Source organism: Nicotiana tabacum, chromosome 19 (genome assembly GCF_000715075.1).
Source record: "Nicotiana tabacum cultivar K326 chromosome 19, ASM71507v2, whole genome shotgun sequence".
Lineage (NCBI taxonomy): Eukaryota > Viridiplantae > Streptophyta > Magnoliopsida > Solanales > Solanaceae > Nicotiana > Nicotiana tabacum.
Genome location: NC_134098.1, coordinates 60,323,544 through 60,345,818, shown reverse-complemented (window position 1 = coordinate 60,345,818; position 22,275 = coordinate 60,323,544). Strand labels below are relative to the sequence as shown.

Below are 22,275 nucleotides of genomic sequence, written 5' to 3'. Positions count from 1 at the left end.
AGAGAGGAGGTAGCCCGGTTATTCAATAAAGGGCACCTTCGAGAATTTTTAAGCGACAAAGCCGAAAACCATTTCAAAAATAGGGATTTCGGTAAACAAAACGAACAGGAAGAACCACAGCACGTCATCCACATGATCATCGGTGGCGTCGATACCCCTCAGAGACCGGTACTTAAACACACTAAGACATCGATTATGAGAGAAAAACGATCTCGAACTTGGGATTATGCACCCATAGGAACCATGTCCTTTAATGATGAAGATGCAGAAAGAGTCATGCAACCTCACAACGATGCACTGGTAATATCCGTACTCATGAATAAAACTAAAGTTAAGTGTGTGTTAATTGATCCAGGTATGCACGACCCAAACCGATGGGCCGCTACGGGTACCTGATATCTTACTCAACCGAGTATCAACATAATGTATCTTTTCGTATCATACTATCATAGATAACTGAGCCGGAGAGGCTGCCGTGAGATAAGTAGAATACAACATGAAATACCAACTTATACTTAAGACATACGGGCCTATAAGACCAAAATAACCACTCGTACACTGAACATAGGCCAACAAGGCCATACAATCTTTTGCGTATATGACATTTATCTACAAGCCTCTAAGAATACATAATTTTTATAAAGGTCGGGACAGAGTCCCGCCATACCAAACAATACACGTCTAAATCATACTGACCAAACAAGCAACTCCGGAGCAAATAGAGGGCACCAACATCTTCCTCTGAGCTGATAGCCTAATTGGAGGGCTCTCGACCTGTTTATCGTGACATACGGGCATGAAACACAGCGTCCCCAAAAAAAAGGGATGTCAGTACAAATAATGTACCGAGTATGTAAGGAATAAAAATCAGTAAACAATAGACATGAGAAAACATAGAGTAAAAGACTCGACATGTATGTCTGAATAACTCTGTGAATTATTTCATTTTTATAATGTCATGCATATGCGTATAAATGTCATACCATGCAAAGGTATATGCGTTCATAACATCATCAAGCCTCTGAAGGTATCCCATCATATCATTTCGGCCACTGTGGGCAAATCATCAACGTATATCAGGTGGTAGTGCGTATATAACGCCATAACCTTTTTCCATATCCCATATACATATAATATACGCGTATATAACACCATCTGGTCATGGGTCAATGTACATATATAAATGCATGAAATGCATAAGAAATACGTTAATAAGATTTCTCGAAATATCATAAAAATAATATGCATGTCGGATAAACTATATCAAATGCGTATTTTTCTGAGACCCATGAACAGAAGGTATAATAATAATTCACATGGGGAATCAATAACATAAACACCCCTAATACTTCTATGAATAGAGTCATTTATGGAAATTGTCCATTTGCTCGTTTCGGTTGTATCGTATTGATCATGCCAAAAAGAAAGAAGGGATAACCTTAACATACCTGGACCGATTCTCTTAGAATTTGGTATGGAATTGTTTTGCTTTCTTACTTACTCACGATCATCCCACTCTACTTACACAAGAGATTCCATTTGTTATCTTAAGATTTAGTCCCTTTTTGATATGCTACGCAGTGTTTTGCTGAAATTTCTATGAACATGAAGTTGGAATTTTCTTTGCTATAGGGGTTGGATAAGTGATGAATGTAAAATGGTAAAAGAGGCAAGAAAATGGCACAATTCGTGTGCTGTTAAAAATAGTAGCCTTTGCAAGATTATACATCTTACTTGAATTGTCTTTATCAAAGTGAATATGGGCCCCACTTAGGTATGACTTGGCCTACAATTATCTCCTAAAGATGTCACTTTTCACATGTATTAGGAGTCACTATATGGGCTTTAAATCAAGACCCCTTGGGCTGCCACGTTCGGTGGCTAATCAAATTTATACAAATAATCTAATTAATTAGTTAAACCCCATACTAAAATCACTAGTTATCCAATTATCCACATAATTAAGAATTATCTCAAATTACATAAAATACTACTCACTTTTAATACACTTTATACACCTTACTATCATGGCCACGTGGTACCTTGTATGACACTAGTCCATAAATACCGGGTATTTTAGCTCAGGCCGTATTTTACCCCAAAATGTCAAACTTTGATGAAATTCCTTTTCTTCGATTTGTTTTCGCTTTCTCCTTCACGAATTTACTTATCACTTATTTGAAAAAGCATAATGCTTATAATCTCAAAATAATCTCATTCCCGAACTTCCATCAATTTACTTATGGCGTACTTTCACGTATGAAAACATAGGGTGTAACAAGGTAGCTCGAACAACATTATTATATCAAAGGTTGTAGAACAGCTCAGTCTACAGGACCGGGTCGTACCCGCAACCCTGGTTCTAAACGGATTCAATATGGCATGTGAAACTACCAAAGGCGAGATAACTCTGCCGATAAACGTGGCCGAGACTATCCAGGAAACGAAGTTCCACGTAATAGAAGGCGATATGAGATACAATGCCCTTTTTGGAAGGTCATGGATCCACAATATGAGAGTTGTACCTTCGACCTTCCACCAGGTTCTTAAATTCTCAACATCGGAGGGAATCAAAACAGTATACGGGGAACAACCGGCCAATTCTGATATCCTCGCCTTCATCGACAAAGGGGTCGGGCTAGAAGGAGGAACGTAATGCCAAATATCAATCACAGACGTCAGCTTCGAACTAACTAGAAGATCAAAAGATTGACGAAGATGATGAGCAAGGGATCCTAAGATCCTTCGTGGTCCCCGATGATTCCGACGCTACCCAATCAACGGTCGAAGAACTGGAGAAAGTCGTACTAATCAAATATCTGCCCGAACGAAAAGGTATACCTGGGAACGGGATTAACCCCCGAACTCAGGAAAAAGCTTATTTGATTTCTTATTGATAATATAAATTGTTTTGCTTGGTCCCATTTAGACATAACAGGTATCCCACCGGATATAACAACGCATCGGCTAAGCCTGGACCCTAGGTTCAAACCGGTGAAGCAAAAGAGAAGATCCCAGTCCGAGGTAAAACACGCATTCATAAAGTACGAGGTAACTAAACTTCTCAAAATAGGGTTCATTCGGGAAGTGAAATATCCCGAATGGTTAGCCAATGTGGTTGCAGTCCATAAAAAGGGAACAAACTTAGAATGTGTGTAGATTATAAGGATTTAAACAAGGCATGCCCCAAAGATTCTTTTCCACTGCCTAACATCGATCGCATAATCGATGCCATGTCCGGCCACGAGATCCTTACTTTTCTCAATGCCTATTCCGGGTACAATCAAATCCAAATGAACCCGGAGGACCAAGAAAAGACTTTGTTTATCACCAAGCATGGAACCTATTATTATAATGTAATGCCCTTCAGGCTAAAAAATGCAGGAGCTACTTACCAACGCCTAGTAAATAAAATATTCGAGGAACAACTAGGTAAATCAATGGAAGTTTATATTGATGACATGCTAGTTAAGTCCCTGAGCGCAGAGGACCATTTGGCTCATTTGCAGGAAACATTCGAGAATTTAAAGAAATACAACATAAAGCTCAACCCCGAGAAATGTGCTTTCGGGGTCGGATCGGGCAAGTTTCTTGGCTTCATGGTATCGAATCGGGGGATCGAAATCAACCCCGATAAAATCAAGGCCATCGAAGACATCACCGTCATGGATAGTGTAAAAGCCGTGCAGAGGCTAACGAGACGGATTGCTGCCTTAGGCCGATTCATTTCAAGGTTGTCGGATCGAAGTCACAGATTTTTCTCTCTGTTCAGAAAGAAGAACGATTTCACCTAGACCCCGGAATGCCAACAGGCATTAGAGGAATTAAAACGATACCTATCGAGCCCACTACTGTTGCACACTCCAAAAACAGACAAGAAACTTTGCTTATACTTGGCAGTATCGAAAATCGTGATAAGCGGTGTCCTAGTTCGAGAAGAGCAAGGTACGCAATTTCCCGTTTATTATGTAAGTCGAACCTTAGGGGAAGAAGAAACTAGATATCCACACTTAGAGAAATTGGCACTGGCGCTGATAAGCGCCTCTATAAAGTTAAGACCATACTTTCAATGTCACCCCATATACGTATTAACCACTTACCCACTTCATAATATTTTACACAAACCCGAACTATCAGGCCGATTGGCCAAATGGGCCGTCGAACTCAGTGGGTACGATATCGAATATCAACCCCAGACGACCATAAAGTTTCAAATTTTAGCGAACTTCGTGGCCGATTTCACGCCAACCCTCGTACCCGAAGTCGAAAAAGAACTCTTGTTGAAATCGGGTACGTCATGGGGGGTATGCACTCTTTTCACAGACGGGGCTTCGAACCTAAAAGGGTCCGGGATAGGCATCGTTTTAAAGCTACCTACGGGTAGCACTATTAGGCAATCTATCAAAACTACTAGGTTGACTAACAACGAGGACGAGTATGAGGCCATGATTGCAGGTCTCGAGTTAGCTAAAAGCTTGGGAGCAATGGCCGTTGAAGCCAAGTATGACTCTTTACTGGTGGTAAATCAAGTAAACAAAACCTTCGAAATTCGAGAGGATAGAATGCAAAGGTATTTGGACAAACTACAGGTAACTTTGTACCATTTCAAAGAATGGACTTTACATCATATACCTCGAGAACAAAACAGTGAGGCCGATGCACTTGAAAACTTGGGATCATCGGTCGAGGAAGATGAGATCAGCTCGGGGACTGTCATTCAACTCTCGAGGTTCGTGATCGAGGAAGGTCATGCTGAGATAAATTCTACAAGCTTAACCTGGGATTGGAGGAATAAGTATATTGAATATTAGAAGAACGAAAAACTCCCACCGGATCCTAAAATTTGAGGGCCCTACGAACCAAAGCTGCTCGATTCACATTGACTGCAGATGGAACATTATACCGAAGGACATTCGATGGACCATTGGCAGTATGTTTAGGTCCAGGAGACACCGACTACATCCTACGTGAGGTTCACAAGGGTACTTGTGGAAATCATTCCGGTGCCGATTCATTAGTCCGAAAAATAATCAGAGCAGGATATTATTGGATCGATATGGACAAAGATGAAAAGGAGTTTGTTAAAAAATGTGACAAATGTCAAAGGTTTGCACCGATGATCCATCAGCCCGGAGAGCAACTTCACTCAGTCCTATCCCCATGGCCATTCATGAAATGGGGAATGGATATCGTCGGCTCTCTGCCATTGGCCACAGGTAAAGCTAAGTTCATTTTATTTATGACTGACTATTTCTCTAAATGGGTTAAAGCACAACCGTTCGAGAAAGTGAGAGAGAAAGAGGTTATAAGCTTCATCTGGGATCATATCGTATGTCGATTTGGGATACCCGCCGAAATAGTGTGTAACAATGGGAAATAATTTAACGGCAGCAAAGTGACAAAATTTCTCGAAGACCACAAAATAAAAAGGATATTATCGATACCGTATCACCCTAGTGGGAACGGACAGGTCGAATCAACGAACAAGACTATCATTCAAAACCTAAAGAAAAGGTTGATCGACGCTAAGGGAAAATGGAGAGAAATCCTGCCCGAAGTTCTTTGGGCATATCGAACAACATCAAAATCCAGTACGGGGGCTACACCGTTCTCTTTAGTATATGGCTCCGAAGTCTTGATTCCAGTCAAAGTCGGGGAACCCAGTTCCAGGTATCGATATACAACAGAAGAATCAAATCATGAGGCTATGAATACTAGCCTCAAATTATTGGATGAAAAAATAGAAGCCGCTCTCGTCCAATTGGCTGCCCAAAAGCAGCGAATCGAAAGATACTATAATCGAAGAACCAATCTTCGCCATTTTAAAATCGGGGACTTAGTGCTAAGGAAAGTCACCCTCAGCACCCAAAATCCAAGCGAAGGAAAACTGGGTCCGAAGTGGGAAGGACCATATCAAGTACTCAAAAACATCGGTAAAAGATCCTACAAACTCGGTATTATAAAAGGCAAACAACTACCAATCAATTGGAATGTGTCACACCTAAAACGATACTACTGCTAAGGTACGACCCTCCCATGTTCGTTTATATTTCAAAACTAACCCTTACAGGGGTTCGATCAGGAATAAGGATGGATTATTCAATACGAAGCTATAGGTCTGAAAGCACGCATTGCACTCTTTTTCCCTTAGACCAGTTTTATCCCAAATGGATTTTTCTGCAAGGTTTTTAATGAGGCAACCATTGATCGTGCTAACTTAGAATGGTTTAACAGTATCTGAGGCCTCTTTACAATCAACCTCAAATACTGGTGGGGCATTACCCTTAAATATATCAAGTTCGATGCAAGAAAGTTACTTCATAACAACAGGGTTCCGATAGGAAAAATTGTAAGAGCCAAATGGTCAAAACGAACCATGCTCATATAGATTGTTCGATCCCTGGTATAAAAAATAAACACATGCATAACAACATGAAAAAAAACTTCTTTACCCATATCTCGTGTCGTCCTCTATTTCATGATCTTTTACGCAAACAGGCTCAAGGGCCGATGATTGGCCCACAAATCGGGGACTGCCACTCGACCATTAAGCCTACGGGCTACACTACTTCGAGTTCGAATCAGTCACTCGATCATTAAGCCTATGGGCTACATTATATCGAGTTCGAATCACTCACTCAACTACTAAGCCTACGGGCTACATCATCTCGAGTTTGAGCAATCACTCATTCGACCATTAAGCCTACGCGCTACATTACTTCGAGTTCGAATAAGTCACTCGACCATTAAGCCTACGGGCTACATTACTTCGAGTTCGAATCACTCACTCGACCATTAAGCCTGCGTACTACTTTATTTCGAGTTCGAGCAAACTCTCACTCGACCATTAAGCGTACGGGATACATTACTTCGAGTTCGAATCACTCACTCGACTACTAAGCCTACGGGCTACATCATCTCAAGTTTGAGCAATCACTCACTCGACCATTAAGCCTACGGGCTACATTACTTCGAGTACGAATCAGTCACTCTACCATTAAACCTATGTGCTACATTACTTCGAGTTCGAATCACTCACTCGACTATTAAGCCTACTAGCTACCTTATTTTGAGTTCGAGCAAACACGCACTCGACCATTAAGCCTACGAGCTACATTACTTCGAGTTCAAATCACTCACTTGGCTAATAAGCCTACGGGCTACATCATCTCGAGTTTGAGCAATCACTCACTCGACCATTAAGCCTACGGGCTACATTACCTCGAGTTCGAATCACTCACTCGACTAATAAGCCTATGGTCTACATCATCTCGAGTTTGAGCAATCACTCACTCGACCATTAAGCCTACGGGCTACATTACATCGAGTTCGAATCAGTCACTCGACCATTAATCCTACGGGCTATATTACCTCGAGTTCGAATCACTCACTCGACTAATAAGCCTACGGGCTACATCATCTCGAGTTTGAGAAATCACTCACTCGATCATTAAGCCTACGGTCTACATTACCTCGAGTTCGAATCACTCACTCGACTACTAAGCCTACGGGCCACTCTTGTTTCGAGTTCGAGCAAACTCTCACTCGCCCATTAAGTCTACGGGCCACATTACTTTAGGTTCAAACAATCACTCAACTCGACTACTAAGCCGATGGGCTTCCTTATTTCAAGTTTGACCAAGCACTCACTTGGTTATGAAGGCTACAAGATCCAAATTCGATCAAATTGCCTAAAACCTTATGAAAACCTTCATAAGACATGAATAAAACAAAATCTTCTCAAGGTAGAGAATAAAACGAAGGCGAGTCAGGAAAAGAAAAGATCTTTATATATACAAGAATATTTACAATGTTCGAACAGGACACTACACAAAAAAACCAAAATGAAAACTAAGGGCTAAGTTCTTGGTTATCTACTGGGTCAGTCTCTTCTCCATCGGGATCCTCCCCGCTCTCGGACCCACTCTTGCTCCCATCATTGCCATCATCATCATCACCGCTATCATTCTCATCGAAAGCCAAGGCTTCAGTATCGGCTTCAAGCTCTTTTGCTCTTTTTATCTCTTTGGTGAGATCGAAGCCTGGAGCATGGATCTCTTCGAGGGTCTCCCTCCGAGATCGACATTTAGCAAGTTCGGCAACCCAATGTGCTCGAGTATTGGCGGTCTCGGCTGCCTCTCTTGCTTGTACCTGAGCAGCTTCAGCATCCGCCCGATAGACAACTACTAATACATCCGCATAGAACTTTGCCTTTTGGGCATCAAATTTGGCCTTGCCAAGTTCGGAGGCCAATCGAGCCTCAAGTTCCTCAATTCTTCTCGCTTGAACCGAGCTCTTCTCCTTCATGCCTTGAAGTTGGCTTGCAGTCGATAATAATTGGACCTGAACAGTCTCCTTTTTCTGCAGCAAGACGGTCCATGCCATCTTTCCATCCCATGGTCTCCGCCCTTATTATATAAAATTCCTCACGAAGCTGCTCGATCGTCTCAAGTTTCTACTGCAGCTGTGAGATCGAAATATTAGCCTCCGATCCTGAATCAAGCCCATGAGTTCTTAATATTATCATTACCCACTATGTCAGGTCAGTCTGGTCTTGATGAGCCTTGGCCAACTCAGCTCGAAGGCCTTTGATTTCTTCTTCTCTTTGCCCGGAAAGGCGTCTAAGGGCGTTCCTCTCCTCCGTAACCCGTCGGAGGTCGGCCTCGAACCGATGCAGCTCAGCTCGAGACCGAGAACATGCTTCTCGATGAACCGCCACGGCCTGCTAAGAAAGAAGTAAAGAAGTTAGAAAAGAATAGCAAACATAAAAGTAATATCAACAAAGAGAGTTAAAGCTTACTCGATTCAAAGCTTGCTGCACTTCGCAGAAAAGGGCCGACACATCACTAGGGCCAGCAGCGTCCTCAACCCCAGTAAACAAATCATAGAAGGGGTCCTCTCCTTCATGAGACCGGCTCATCTCGAGGGCCCCCAAAGCTTGGGTTTCCCGAATCGCCCCTTCGGAAAAGGCAGGGAGAATGGGCGAGTCTCCGATTACTATTGCCCCAAGTGACTCGCTAGGGGCGTTCTCCTCAGTTCGGAGAGCTTCAGGACCGCCCCCTTCCGATATACCCACCGTTTGTTGACCTCGGTGGGAAGCATCCTCGATCTCTAATGATTTGGGGACTCCGCCAGAACCTTCCTCTGATACCTCCTCAGTCTGAGGCGGAGCTTTATAAATCACCATTGATTCAGTTGCCTTTGGGGCACCGATGGTTTTCTTCATTCGGGCCACCAGTACGGACCCGTTATTTTCTTCTTCTTCTTCTTCTTCTTCTTCTTCTTCTTCTTCTTATTCGTCTTCATCCCTTAGACGTCTACGGTCAAAGGAATGGTATTCTTCCTCGGCTTACGAGCCATCCTCGTCTTCGGTTTTGGATCTTCAGAGGCGGAGGCCCTTTTTCTCTTATTATCCTTCATCAGCTTTGGATCAGAAGCCGAAGCCTCTTCCTCGACGGGTGAGGGCCTCAAAACTGCATCTTTGCCCACACCTACATACAGGAAAATTGATTTGAGTTTATGGGAAGCATCTCATTTGAACTACCAAAGATACGAGAAAGAGGCTCACCATGATTTTTGGCCTCCCATCGGCCCTTTGACAAATCACGCCACAAGCGCTCGGTGTATGTGGAGGTCGAAGCTAGATCCCGTACCCAATTCTTGAGATCGGGGACTGTACCGGGCATCCAAGGAACCACTGCATCACAAAAAGGGGGATATCGGTGAGAAAAGGAACGAAGGGGCAAAATAGTAGGAGATAACAACAGAATTACACTTACGCTTCATGTTCCACTCCTCGGGAAAAGGCATATTTTTAGTCGGAATCAGGTCTGAAGTCTTTACTCGAACGAACATGCCCATCCAGCCTCGATCCATATCCTCGTATATACTCGAGAACAGAACCTTGGTAGCCCGACGCTGAAGTTTTATTAACCCGCCTCGAAAGAGGCGAGGACAGTACAATCGAATGAGATGGTCGAGGGTGAAAGGCATCCCCTCGATTTTGTTCACGAAGTAACGGATCAAAATAACGATCCGCCAAAAAGAAGGATGGATCTGGCCTAGGGTTATTTGGTATTGACAATAGAAATCTATAATAACAGGGTCAAGGGGACCTAACGTGAAAGGGTAAGTATACACACTTAAAAACCCTTTCACGTAAGTGGTGATATCTTCGTCAGAAGACGAGATTACTATTTCTTTGTTCTCCCAATTGCAATCTTTTTTAGCTGTTCGAGGTGCCTCTCGGTTATCGAACACATATACCTCGATACTGGCTCACATCGGCCGGGAACCGACAAGCCTTTATCGACCTTAAAATCAGACGTAAGAACACACGCCCCAGGAACGCATTCCTCAGGTCGTGGCTCCACCGGTGTTTTGTCGGCGGCAGGCTGTGAAGAAGAAGCTTTTTCTTTCTGAGGAATGGTTTTTGATGTTTTCGCCATTTTTGGATTTAAAGATCGAGAATAGAAGGAGGTAACAAATATTTGATATTTTTGAAGAAAGATTTTGCAGAGAAGAATCACAGATTTGCGAGTGAATTTAGAAAATGTGAGAAAGAAGTTAGAAAATTTAGGGTTTGAAGATGTAAAAGTGATTAAAAGGGTTATTTATAGGTATAGCAATGGCGGTTCAATTTCGATAATGGCCGACCACCGTCTGACACGCATTAAATGCCTTGAAAAACTAAACTGACGGGACAGCTATCACATGCGTCATGATCGAGCCCAATGTAAACGTCAGCTTATATCTGATCGAGCCGTTGGAAAATCATGTCGTTTCTCGCTACATCCTTCCCGAGAAATGAGGGGACTATCTGTATACGGTAAAAATCGGTTAGTCATTCGTACGAACTGGTCGAAATGGTAATGCATTGGATCGGAGAAGCGTCTTCATAATATCAGGTTGAGGTACGAAGTCAGGTCACCGAGCTTCGAGCCCTAGGGACCGATCAATGTCGAGCTCGATATCATTATCGAGCTCGAACCCAAATCTAACTATGATGCAAAGTGAAGTTATCGAGCTTATGAGGCAGAGATCGACCAATACTGACCCCGAATCAATACAAGGATCCGAGTCAGAATCGAGCTCGAGTCAATATCGAGCTCATAGACAAGAGCCGTTGCAATCCCACTAGAGGAGAGAATCCTGGCAGGAATTACGGAAAATCTGATTTATCATGGGTCTCCCACTATGTATTTTTCATTATATCTAAAGTAGGATCCCTCAATTATAAAGGGGATGGTTATTATTTCTGTAAGTACCAAGTTTTGCATACATGGTAACTGAGATATCATACACTCCTATATTGAAGAGTTATCCTTTTTTAGCTTGATAAATTGATTCATCTTGCTTAATCTATAAATCATCTTCTTCTCAACTTTGCTTATTTTTCATTCTCTACAGTCAACATTCGATATTTCTATTCATTTTTATGATTTGTGTCAAGTTATACCACATACCCTTAGAACTACATACAAATTTAACTCTATCCATTTTTCGGGTAAACAAATGCTTTTGTAAATTTTTAAATATTAAACAAGAAATAACATAGGGTAATCGGTGTTCCAATGCTAACCACGGAAATAGCTAAACTATACATCGGAGATTAACATTCACTTATTATTCTTGGTTGTGGCAAAAGGTAAAATCTTTGAGAAGTAGCTTCTTTCCTTCTGCTAATTAGTAGTAATAGCTAGGTCAAATTACTTTACCATATATATTAAGCTGTTTTAGATTTGTAAGACTCATACCTCTAATCACGATATTACATTGTGTACATCATGCTAAACATATAACTTTTTACTTTTACCGGATTCTGTATTTATTCTCTATCCGATTCGTTTCCATAAATATATTTTAAACCATTATTATTATTATCCATATTAGAATTATCAAAAACATTGATCACGAGTATCTACAATATTTACTTTCCGTCACTGACTACTTTAAACCACAAAATATTAGCACTAACTGATGGAAGATTTAGCTTCTGCCAAAATCTATGTTAATTAATGTTCGACCATAGTTTAGCAATATTTTTGCTTCCTACCATAAAATGCTGCTACTTTCCATAATCAGAATCTGTATCTATAAATTGGGTATATTTTCCATTATGACACCATTTTAATAGTTTAGATCCTCTCAAATTCCCGGTTTTGCATGCAAAATATTTAGCCCCTTTTGTTTTTAGATTGTCCATTTCAATTTTGCTAATCATTCGAAGTCACTGCTTTGTGCTGGATATATATATATATATATATATATATATATATATATATATATATATATATATATATATATATATATATATATATATATATATATATATATATATATATATATATATATATATATATATATATATATATATATATATATATATATATATCAAATATGTATCCTATGTTCACGTAATTAAAATCCTAGATTCGTCTCTCTTTGAACTCCTGAGAGTATATTTTGTATACATATTATATACTCGGTACATTTTTTACTCTTAAGCTTCTTGTGTTTGTTTTCTTATTTGGTGGTGGGATCAAGTTGTCTTGATGGAACAGAGTCCTTATGATCGGGTATTCACTTTGTTCCTTTCCAATCTTTACCACTTTGACATCTCTTTTCATCTTACATAATAATAATCTTATACCTGTAAATATGTGAACTATAAGTATTTATCTTGGATGCACTTTAAAACTGCAGGTTTGTGTTATAAAAATTGATGTGTGCTGTTGCAAAGTGTGTCAAAAGAAGTTGAAGAAAGTGTTAACAAAAGTCGAAGGTAATAATATATTCTCCTATTGTTTAAGTTTGTTTTATCCTTTTTCTTTCATTTATCAATTTTCATGTCAAATAGACCTTATTACAAAGGGCCTTATTGCACGAGAAGTCTATTTGTAATTTTACCAAAAATGTTAAAACGAGAGAATCATATAAATTTACACTAATATTGTAATTTTGACAAATGTGTCAGTGTATACATGCATCCACCAGCTATATGGTTGGATCCACCTCTATGTGCATGTCTTCTATAAGATTCAATTGATTTTTTGGCCTTTTACAAACTTATTTTTAGTTTTATGACACTATCTCTTTTTTTACACATGGGAGATTTACTTTTACACATAAAAGATCTAAAAAAGACATTTTCTTAAATTCAACATTGTAAAAGGCCAAGAAGGCCTAAAACCTCCTTATATGCTAGGTGTATTTGATGTTATGTATGATGTGGACTCTTATGCTAGGTGTATTTGATGTTATGTTTGATCCAAAAACAAAGTTGGGAACCATTAAAGGAAGATTTGATCCCTTTGTTCTCACGAGTACCATTAACAACAAATTGAGAAAGAAAGCAGCAGAACTCATATCTTACAACAAGCATCCCCCTCTTCTTGAAGAAGTACATACTACTGCTCCTGATCAACAAAATGCAGCAGCTCCTGATCCCTACAAGGACAAAGGCAAGACTAAAGTTGGACAGAAGAAAAAGAATCCAGATTTTTCGTGTCGCGATAATTCTAATGAAGCTTCTGATCCCTACAAGTACAAAGGCAAGACCAAAGTAGGACAGCAGAAAAAGAATCAAGAATCTTCATGTCGCGATGATTCTGATGAAACATTTGTATCGAGAAAAGACGATAAGAAGGATCATAAACCTGAAGCTTATGAGCCCCCTAAAGGAGTTGATGAAGCAATTTGCAGGGATCGTTATTGCAGAATACACAAAAGATCCGGATCCATTCAAGACCGCGTAACTAAAGAAGCAAGAGAGAAAGCATATTCTACGTTTTGGCAGCTGCCAAATCTTTACCAAGGACAATATGGCAGAGAAGCTAGTTATCCGCCATATCATCCGACCATGTTTCCACCGGAGTATGGTTTTTATCCGCCGACTCGGCCAATGAATGACTACACCAGTTACCTCAACAATGAAAATCTTCGCAACTGCAATACTATGTGAGGCTGGAAGTTGCACCAAGTTGGTTGCATACTTTGATCACATTTTATTTTCTATCTTCTTTTCTTTTTCTTCAATGATTTTTTTATCACTGTGACTTCCAATGATTTGATGGTTTGATTATCTTGGACCACAAAGACCCCAGCTGTGCAATGTTAACTGCTGATGCATTGAAAACTTCGTTCTGCACTACACTACTTTTTGGACAAATCAGCACTTTGGTTTTCTGATGGAGAATCAGTACCTGTGATATTCTAAGGCACTTGTATGCTTCCTGCCTAGTTGAAATTCATTAAGTTGTAGTCATTATAAATTACCTTTTGCTTGTTCCTGGCTATTTATAACTTACAGACAAATTTATGAATGTTTTGTCTAGGTTATACACCCAGCTTAAGAATCATATTACCGGACATCATGTCTTGTTCATGAGCCACACATAACTCTAAAGTATACTACGCCATAGCTCTGTATAGAATTACTGATGAAGCAAACTGCAAGTTCACTTTCTGTTTACCTGTATTATCGATTAGTTATAGTCAAGTCAGATCAAGGAATGGGGACCTCAGAGACTGCTACATCCACTTCCCTTCTGACTGTACCTGAAGCAATGCCTTTATATTAGAGATTAACTAAACCAGATGGAAAACTTACTTAAATTTTGATTTCCTCCAGATTTTCTCTACAAATCACAGAATAAACTAATCATGTTCAATCCTAAACTAGTTAGAACTGACTATACTCTAGAAATACTTCAAACAAATATCGAACCAAATGTAACTACAAACTAAATGTTTATCTCAATTACTTTGTATTCACATATATGTCTTTTTCCTTTACTGTAATTTGTTCTTAGTTCTGTACATATTGAGAGATTATAGGTCTTTTAGAACAACTTTCCTGATTTTAGGTCTACCTCAAACTCTTTTAATACATCATTATCATATTAATGCACCCAAGGGCTGGTGCATATGTAGGTTTCTTTCGCTAAGAATAATCATTACTTCCCACAGATCTCACATACAAGAAAATATTAACGGCTAGATTCAGTGATAAATCCTGGAATAAGCTTTGTAGAGCAATTGTGATCTCTGCCTATTTATTCCGCTTCTATGTTCATCACTTTTGGCTTCTACAAGACAGGTGCCGAAACCAGTGTGTCAGATGTGAAAGCATATTGCAGTGTTGAAAGTAATCAAAAGAGATACATTGGACAACACAAGTTACTTAAATCATTCTCAGGCACAATAATAGTATGATATAATAACAGCAACAGTACACTTCAGATGATCATAGCAAGATAACTTCGCATCAAACAAGAGGTACAATACGGGGTTTATCAATATTTAGCAACCTCATTTTTCTCACGAAAGACTTAAAGACTTTAAGACTTTTTAACTGGAAATTGCTACTGCCAGCTGGTACCTTTGCACTCACTTGACATACTTGGTAAACCAATCTAACATGTGCCGATGGGCTTCTTCAGCACTCTGCACAGCCTCTTGGTCTTCAACATTGTATCTTACTGTCCACCCATGCTTAACACTAGGAAATATTTTGACAAAGCTGTCCACCTATATTAAGGCAAGAAAGCAAAAGCAAAGGCTAAATCTAAAATCTTGTAAAACACTGGGAGAGATTCATCAAACTAGTTACCTACTTATATCAGTGTATCCCCTGAATAAACATGATAGTATTATTTTCCCACATCATCTTTAAGAATGACATCATGTAAAATGACGACAAAATCCTAAGGAGTAGTAAGGTAAGGCCCAGAGGCAGAGCGTGGAGGGGGCACCAATGTCTTTTGGTCTCGCCGGCGAAACTTCTGTCAAGACATTGCGGTGGTGGGTGGCGGTCATGGCGGACTGTGGTGTGAGTTAGGGAGAGAGAAGCTGGGTTTCGAATTGGAGAAAGAGTTACTTAGTTTCTAATTTCTGTCGTGGAGGGAAAAAGAAAAAGCAAAAAAAAGAGAAAGGAATCTGGTATGCTAAAGAAAATTTGTTCAATTACAAAACATAAAAAAACAGTATGCTATAGTCAGGAACCGAACCCGGATCATTGAACCTAAGGGGAGAATTAAGGAGCCCCGTCGACCACTGACCCATTTTAACATTTGTGTATCAGGGTGCCTAGTAAAACATATCTACATTTTGCAGGGTATATATATCCGAGGTTAACGGGATCCTGTGACCCCCCTCCCCATAGAGTAGGTTAGCCTGTGGTAAGGCCTAGCCCCCTTTATTTGTACTATCTCTTTTTGAGTATTAATAAAATAAATCACCCATGAATTCGAGTTTGGAACCTAGGTGGTTCCCTTTAAAAAAAAAAGATGTCATGTACCTCAGGTTTTGATGATAAAATCTCCTCAAACTGCTTAATAAGCTCGGGAGGAGAGATTCTATCTATCTCAGCTGCTAAAATAGCTATTGGTGCCTTAACCTCTGCAAGTAATATGTATCATCAGTCGATGGGCAGGATAGAAAAGATATATGTTCAAGGTAGTCATCAGAATTCAAACAGCAGTTAATACCAATTGCTTAGAACCAAGGGTATTCATAAATTAAGTAGCAAGGTTCGTATTAGAAAGGAATTGAGGCGTAAATGAATACAACCAGCTATATGAAGTCTTTGGAGTACTAAACATCAATCTGGATCTCAATGCCCCTTGCAGTAATAGTATATGCAACAAATTCGTATAAAATCCAGGATTCAAGTGACATTGAGAACATCAAATGGAATGGGTTCATATGCAACATATTGGTATAAAATCGGCAGTAATAGCTCAATCTGATCACAGGTGATTTTAGTAATAACAGCCATACCTTTAATATCATCAACTTTGACTAATGATGGATGCAATTGCACTGCAGCTTGAATGTAGTCAGACTTAGCTAGGTCAGTAACCACCTTTGCTGTTAGAAAACTGGAGGTCAGGATCACATTCACAACCATCACAAAAGCATTGACCCTTTACATCCTAGTAGGGGCACGTGTTAAATAACCCTAAAACCATAAAGTGCAAAAACTTACCACCCCAGCAAAATCCTGCAGCCCCAATTGCAGATATACCTTTATCTTTGAGAGCAGCAACAACTTTTTTTGCATCTTCAAATCCTTTATCCTAAAAAGAATTAACAAATAAAAAATGAATAGCATAGTGGCAAGAGTGTTGCTACAAATGTCACGGAACATTCCCGAGCATGATCAACTTAATGAATGGAGAAATAGGATACTGATGGCATGGCCTCCTTTGACTCTCTAGAGTCAAATCTATGGCTATTTAATAAAAAAGAAAGCCTAAGTTCAACAAATTATGAACACATACTGTTCCATGTGATTGTACCCAGATTGATAAAGGCTTCTCTGTATTTTCAGGATTATAAGGATCACCATAAAGAAAATCAGGAACTACCACATAGTATCCTGCAGCTGCAACTTTGTCAGCAAGTTTCCTACATAAAAACAGTTGAATTTTGCGATCACCCAAAGATATAAATAGGAACTTTGCAGCGTAATAACTGGACAAACACAGAGAATGGTGACCTGACTTCTTCCCTTGAAATGTAACCAAAAAGATATAATGATAACACATCACTGAATTGCTAGCTGTTAGACTCATTTTCTAGAAGCAATGTGGTTGTAAAGAATATTCCTACGTCTGAAAGTCAGAACGGAAGTGCGATAGAAGCAGAAACATTCTCAGAGTATACATTTGAGAGATGAATCAATCAATCAATCAACTATCCCTTAATCCCGAACTAGTTGGATCAGCTATGTATATCCGCTCTATTTGGACCCACATTTAGCTTCTTCACTCCCATCTGTACTAATACCACATCCGTTTGGTAGGACCAATCTTTTTGGTTAAATGGACATATAAACGGTGTTTGAAACTTTGAATAAGCTTAAAAGTTGGTCAAACAAGTTTTTAAGCACTCTTTTGCTTAATTTGGTGTTTGATAAACACTAGAGAGATATTAAGCCAAGAGCTTTTATACAATAAGCAAGTAACAATTGTGAGGTGGGAAAGAATAGTAATTTAAAAGCTATTTGACTATTCTAGGCTGAACTTGAGAAGCGGTGCGTACCTTAGATTTGGTGCTTCATAACCTGCCAAGAATTATTAAGACCATAAGAAATCGTCTTCCGAAATAAAAAGTTCATCCCTTCACTATAATAAACTAAACAAGAAAATCAAAAGTCTTTTGCATCTCTAATATACATATAATTTTTCTTGTTAATCCAGAATAAATATTTGTTGTATAGCCAATTTGCTTGAACATTGAAAAATTCGATGCAAAGAAACTTTCAATAACGAAAATGCAAGAACGTAAAAGAACATAATAAACATTCCATACATCCTGTTGCTGAGGCTCTAATTGTTGTATTTCTTGCTACAAGCAAATTGGCAGTCAACTTTAACTACCATACTAATTGTACTATAAAAAAGAGGAATTTTCATAAAGCACTACAGTTTAGAGCCTAATTACCATAAGTAACTATAGTTTGCCTAAGTATCATTCGTAGCTACTGTTCAATTGTTACCAGCTTGTATCACTTGTATTCAAATACCCAAATCGACTGTATTCGTTGGCGTAGCGAATACAACCAAGGCGAAATACAGAAAAATAGAATGCTCTCATTGAGAATCCAACTCAAGACCTCTGCTTATTAAGCGGGCACTCTAACCGATTAAGCTACGAAAGCTTGTTGTTCTCTTGTTTCAGTTCAAAACAATTGATCTCTTATTTAAGTACTACATGTGGATTTGCCATAAAATTCAAATATAGTTGCGTATGGTTAAAAAAAAAGAGTGAATACCCTAAAACCCTCTTAAACTATCATATTTTTGTCAGTTACAAACTTAAACTATCTGGTGTCCCAAACACACCCCCTAACTATATCCCCTATATATTAAAAAAAAAAACTCGTCGATTTTTTAATGAAATATGTAAGGTAAATCGCCAAAAGACGCGTGAGAGATGAAATTATACATAAAATGGGCCCCAATTGGCCATTTCTAATGGTTAATTACTGTTACCCTCTTTAAAAAATTTAATTTTTGTATTTTCCCTCTATTTTCTTTGTATTCTAGCCTTCTTCTTCATTTTTTTATCTTTATTCTTCCTTTATTCTTACGGGTTTCATATGAAATTTTTTTCTTCTCTTGCTTGTTTCTTCTAAAATTATCTTTCTTCTTCATTTAGGTCTTCTTCTTTCAACCAAACCCTAATTTATTTTTATCCCAAATCTCGTATTAAACTATAATTCCCGGTGAAAACGAAGGTTATTGGGAAAAATCCAATGTTTAATCGAAGTTTAATGGTAAAAATCACGATTGAGACATGGTGTAGCCATTATCGGAGAAGATAGAAGAGAATTTTTTTTTTTTTTTACAAATGACCATGTGTTTATCCCTTCATCCTCTTCCTTTGATTTTTTAATCCCCCAAACATTTACCCATTTATTTATTTTTTATCATTATTTAAAATTCTTAATTAAATTGATATATCTGAGTAAATAGAAGGGTGTATCACACTCACCACTAAAAAAATAGACGAGGGGTTTTTAATATATTGGTGTATATAGTTAAGGGAGCGTTTTCGGGACACCGAATAGTTTAAGCAGGTAAGTGATAAAAACGTAATAGTTTAGGGAGATTTTAAGATATTCACTCTAAAAAAAATTTTAAAGTATAGTTGTTGGGTCGCGTAATTTTCCAGAAAAAGAAACAAGGGGCAGAAAGAAAAATGAAAGTGCAAATGGAGCAGTCCTATAGCCCAAAGTTGATGAATAAGACGGCTGCTATATAAAAGGGGAGGAGGTACATACCATAAACGTCGGAGACGAGAAGAATGGCGAGTTTGGAAGAGGAAGGACCAGAGACGTATGCTTTGAAGCCTCCAATTTCTAAAACGGACCCAACTCCGCTACTTGAGCTCAATGTTGGTGGGTTCTCGCAACATTGAGCCCCTGCCATCTTTTGCTACTTAAGATTGATAGAATACACACACACACACACAGAGAGAGTGACTTTATAATGAGTGATTATAGACAGAGAGAAATGGAAAAGGAGGATACCATTAATTAGGATTTCAATTTTGGTAAAAACTTACACCTGAAATGTAGAAATGAGAGATTATATAGAATCTCATTATCATATGAATGTACAACACTTTCATGCGTCTCATTCAGTGTAAACTCTTTTGAAATATTATCCCCTATAACTTTTAAATGGGATAAAAATCTCCTTTTCTCTTGACTTCAAAATGAAAGGTCAAATCACTCAAAAGCGATAGTCATTGACGGAATCATTAAAAGGTACTAGTTTTTAGCCAAAATTATCCCTTATTTATGGACAGGTCAATTTTTATCCTTTAAATATACCTCTAACCGTTTTTAGTCCCTTACAATAGAGCACATTTGGTCCAACAACATAATGGGTTAACTCTGATTAAAAACTAACGATGCTTTTCCATGAAGCAGCTCAATTGACTGGTAAAAAACACAGACCAACACTAGATGATAAACCCTTTTCATTATTCTCGATTTCCCCCAATTCCACAATCACAAACCATATTCCTAAGAAGAAAAGCTTTGATTGAGCGGAACAGCAAAAAGAAAATTAAAGTTAGATATTGAATACGTTGAACAAAGAATCAAAAGAAGCCTAGAATGGGTTCGATTTGATTGAATATATTGTATGGATGAAGATGAGATGAAAGTGAAATTCGATGCTAATTGCTACCATGGCATGATACTTGAGTATTTATTGTTCAAAATAGTCATCGATAGACTAAATCATACTTCAGAAAGACCATGATTATCTTTTGCAAACCTAATGTATAAACTTAGAGAATGACAGAGAATAACCTAAGACGTTCGAATCAGCTGTCTAATAATACCATTCATTATACTATTAGGTTATTTATACCACTACCATTATACTTTAGTTTCAAATATATTTTTTATTTAAACAGAGGGACACATGTTATAGTCTTGTTGTCAAATTTTAAATATCTCATAATTAATTAAAAAGATTCATTACTCATACCCAAAAAATAATTTTCTAAATATATATTTTTTTATAAAAATTGGAAAAAAACTGAAATATTTTTACTAAAAACTGGAAAAAAAAAACAAAAATATTTTTTTTTCAGTTTTTACAAAAATAAATGCTTTAAAAAAATCAAAAAATATTTTCTAAAATAATGTTTTTGTAAGAACTTAAAAAAAACTTAAAAGCAATTTTCTAAAGCGTGTAAAAACTTGAAAAAACTGGAAAAAAAATTAACTAAAAATTGGAAAAAAAATATTTGTTTTTTTTCAGTTTTTACAAAAACATTGCTTTAGTAAATTACTTTTCAGTTTTTGTTTTTAATTTTTACAAAAATAATTGCTTTAGAAATTATTTTTCAGTTTTTTTAAATCAATATTTTTCTAAAAACTAGAAAAAAGACTTTTTCAGTTTTTAGTAAAAAACATTTAGTTTTTTTCAGCTTTTATAAAAATATTGCTTTAGAAAATTACTTTTCAGTTTTTTTCAGTTTTTACAAAAATATTGTTTTAGAAAATATTTTTCAGTTATTTTTAAAATAATTTTTTTGTAAAAACTGGGAAAAAAAATATTTTCGCTTTTTCAGTTTTTAGTTAAAATAAATTCAGTTTTTTTTCAATTTTTACAAAAATAAATTGCTTTAGAAAAATTGCTTTTCGGGTATGGGTAATGAGTCTTTTTAATTAATTAGGAGATATTTAGAATTGGCCAACAGGACGATGACATGTGTCCCTCCGTTTAAATGGGAGGTATATTTGAACCCAAAGTATGACTGCAGGGGTATAGATAACCCAATAATATAACGAGAGGTATTCTTAGACCATTTTCGAAAGTACAAGAATATATTTGGATCTTTGTCGTTCATTAAATGAAGATTGAACTTTGAAATGACCCTTAGTTAATACTTATGAATTATGGAGTATATATTTTAATACTCCCTCCGATTCATAATAAGTGACTTTTTAGCCTTTGGCACACCACTTAAGAAAATATGAACTCCTAGAGAATAAAAAGATGTATTCACTAAATTACCTTTAATTAATTGTTACCTTGACACACTGGGATATGTGTCACCTTGACACATTGGGATATGTGTCACCTTGACAAATTTTGAAAAAAAAAATTAATTTCTTATTGATTATGTAAAAAGACATTTATTTTGGACCAAAATAAAAAAGGCCAAAAAGTCATTTATTATGGGCCAGAGGAAGTAAATAAAATGGGACTTTTTCGTATATATACGAAACTTTTAAACTTA

At 37.8% G+C, this 22,275-nt stretch overlaps 1 protein-coding gene across 4 annotated transcripts; it reads right to left on the bottom strand.

Moving 5' to 3' along the window:
- Positions 1-13,133: 13,133 nt before the first annotated feature.
- LOC107762848 (endo-1,3;1,4-beta-D-glucanase-like) lies at positions 13,134-20,860 on the bottom strand. 4 transcript variants are annotated; one of them, XR_001642899.2, is made up of 9 exons: positions 19,793-20,860; positions 18,049-18,070; positions 17,286-17,412; positions 16,991-17,081; positions 16,783-16,872; positions 16,301-16,401; positions 15,383-15,531; positions 14,475-14,559; positions 13,134-13,449 (listed from the first exon to the last, which is right to left on the bottom strand). XR_001642899.2 is itself a non-coding variant. In XM_016581245.2 (9 exons), exons 1-8 carry the CDS (start codon positions 19,938-19,940, stop codon positions 14,523-14,525), a joined length of 753 nt encoding a protein of 250 aa, XP_016436731.1. In that variant the 5' UTR covers positions 19,941-20,860; the 3' UTR covers positions 13,134-13,449; positions 14,475-14,522. The 4 variants fall into 4 exon arrangements, 3 of the variants coding, with proteins under 3 accessions (XP_016436731.1, XP_016436733.1, XP_016436732.1); XM_016581245.2 differs by having other exon boundaries at positions 15,395-15,531; XM_016581247.2 differs by having other exon boundaries at positions 15,395-15,531; positions 17,373-17,412; positions 19,793-20,834.
- Positions 20,861-22,275: the final 1,415 nt, after the last annotated feature.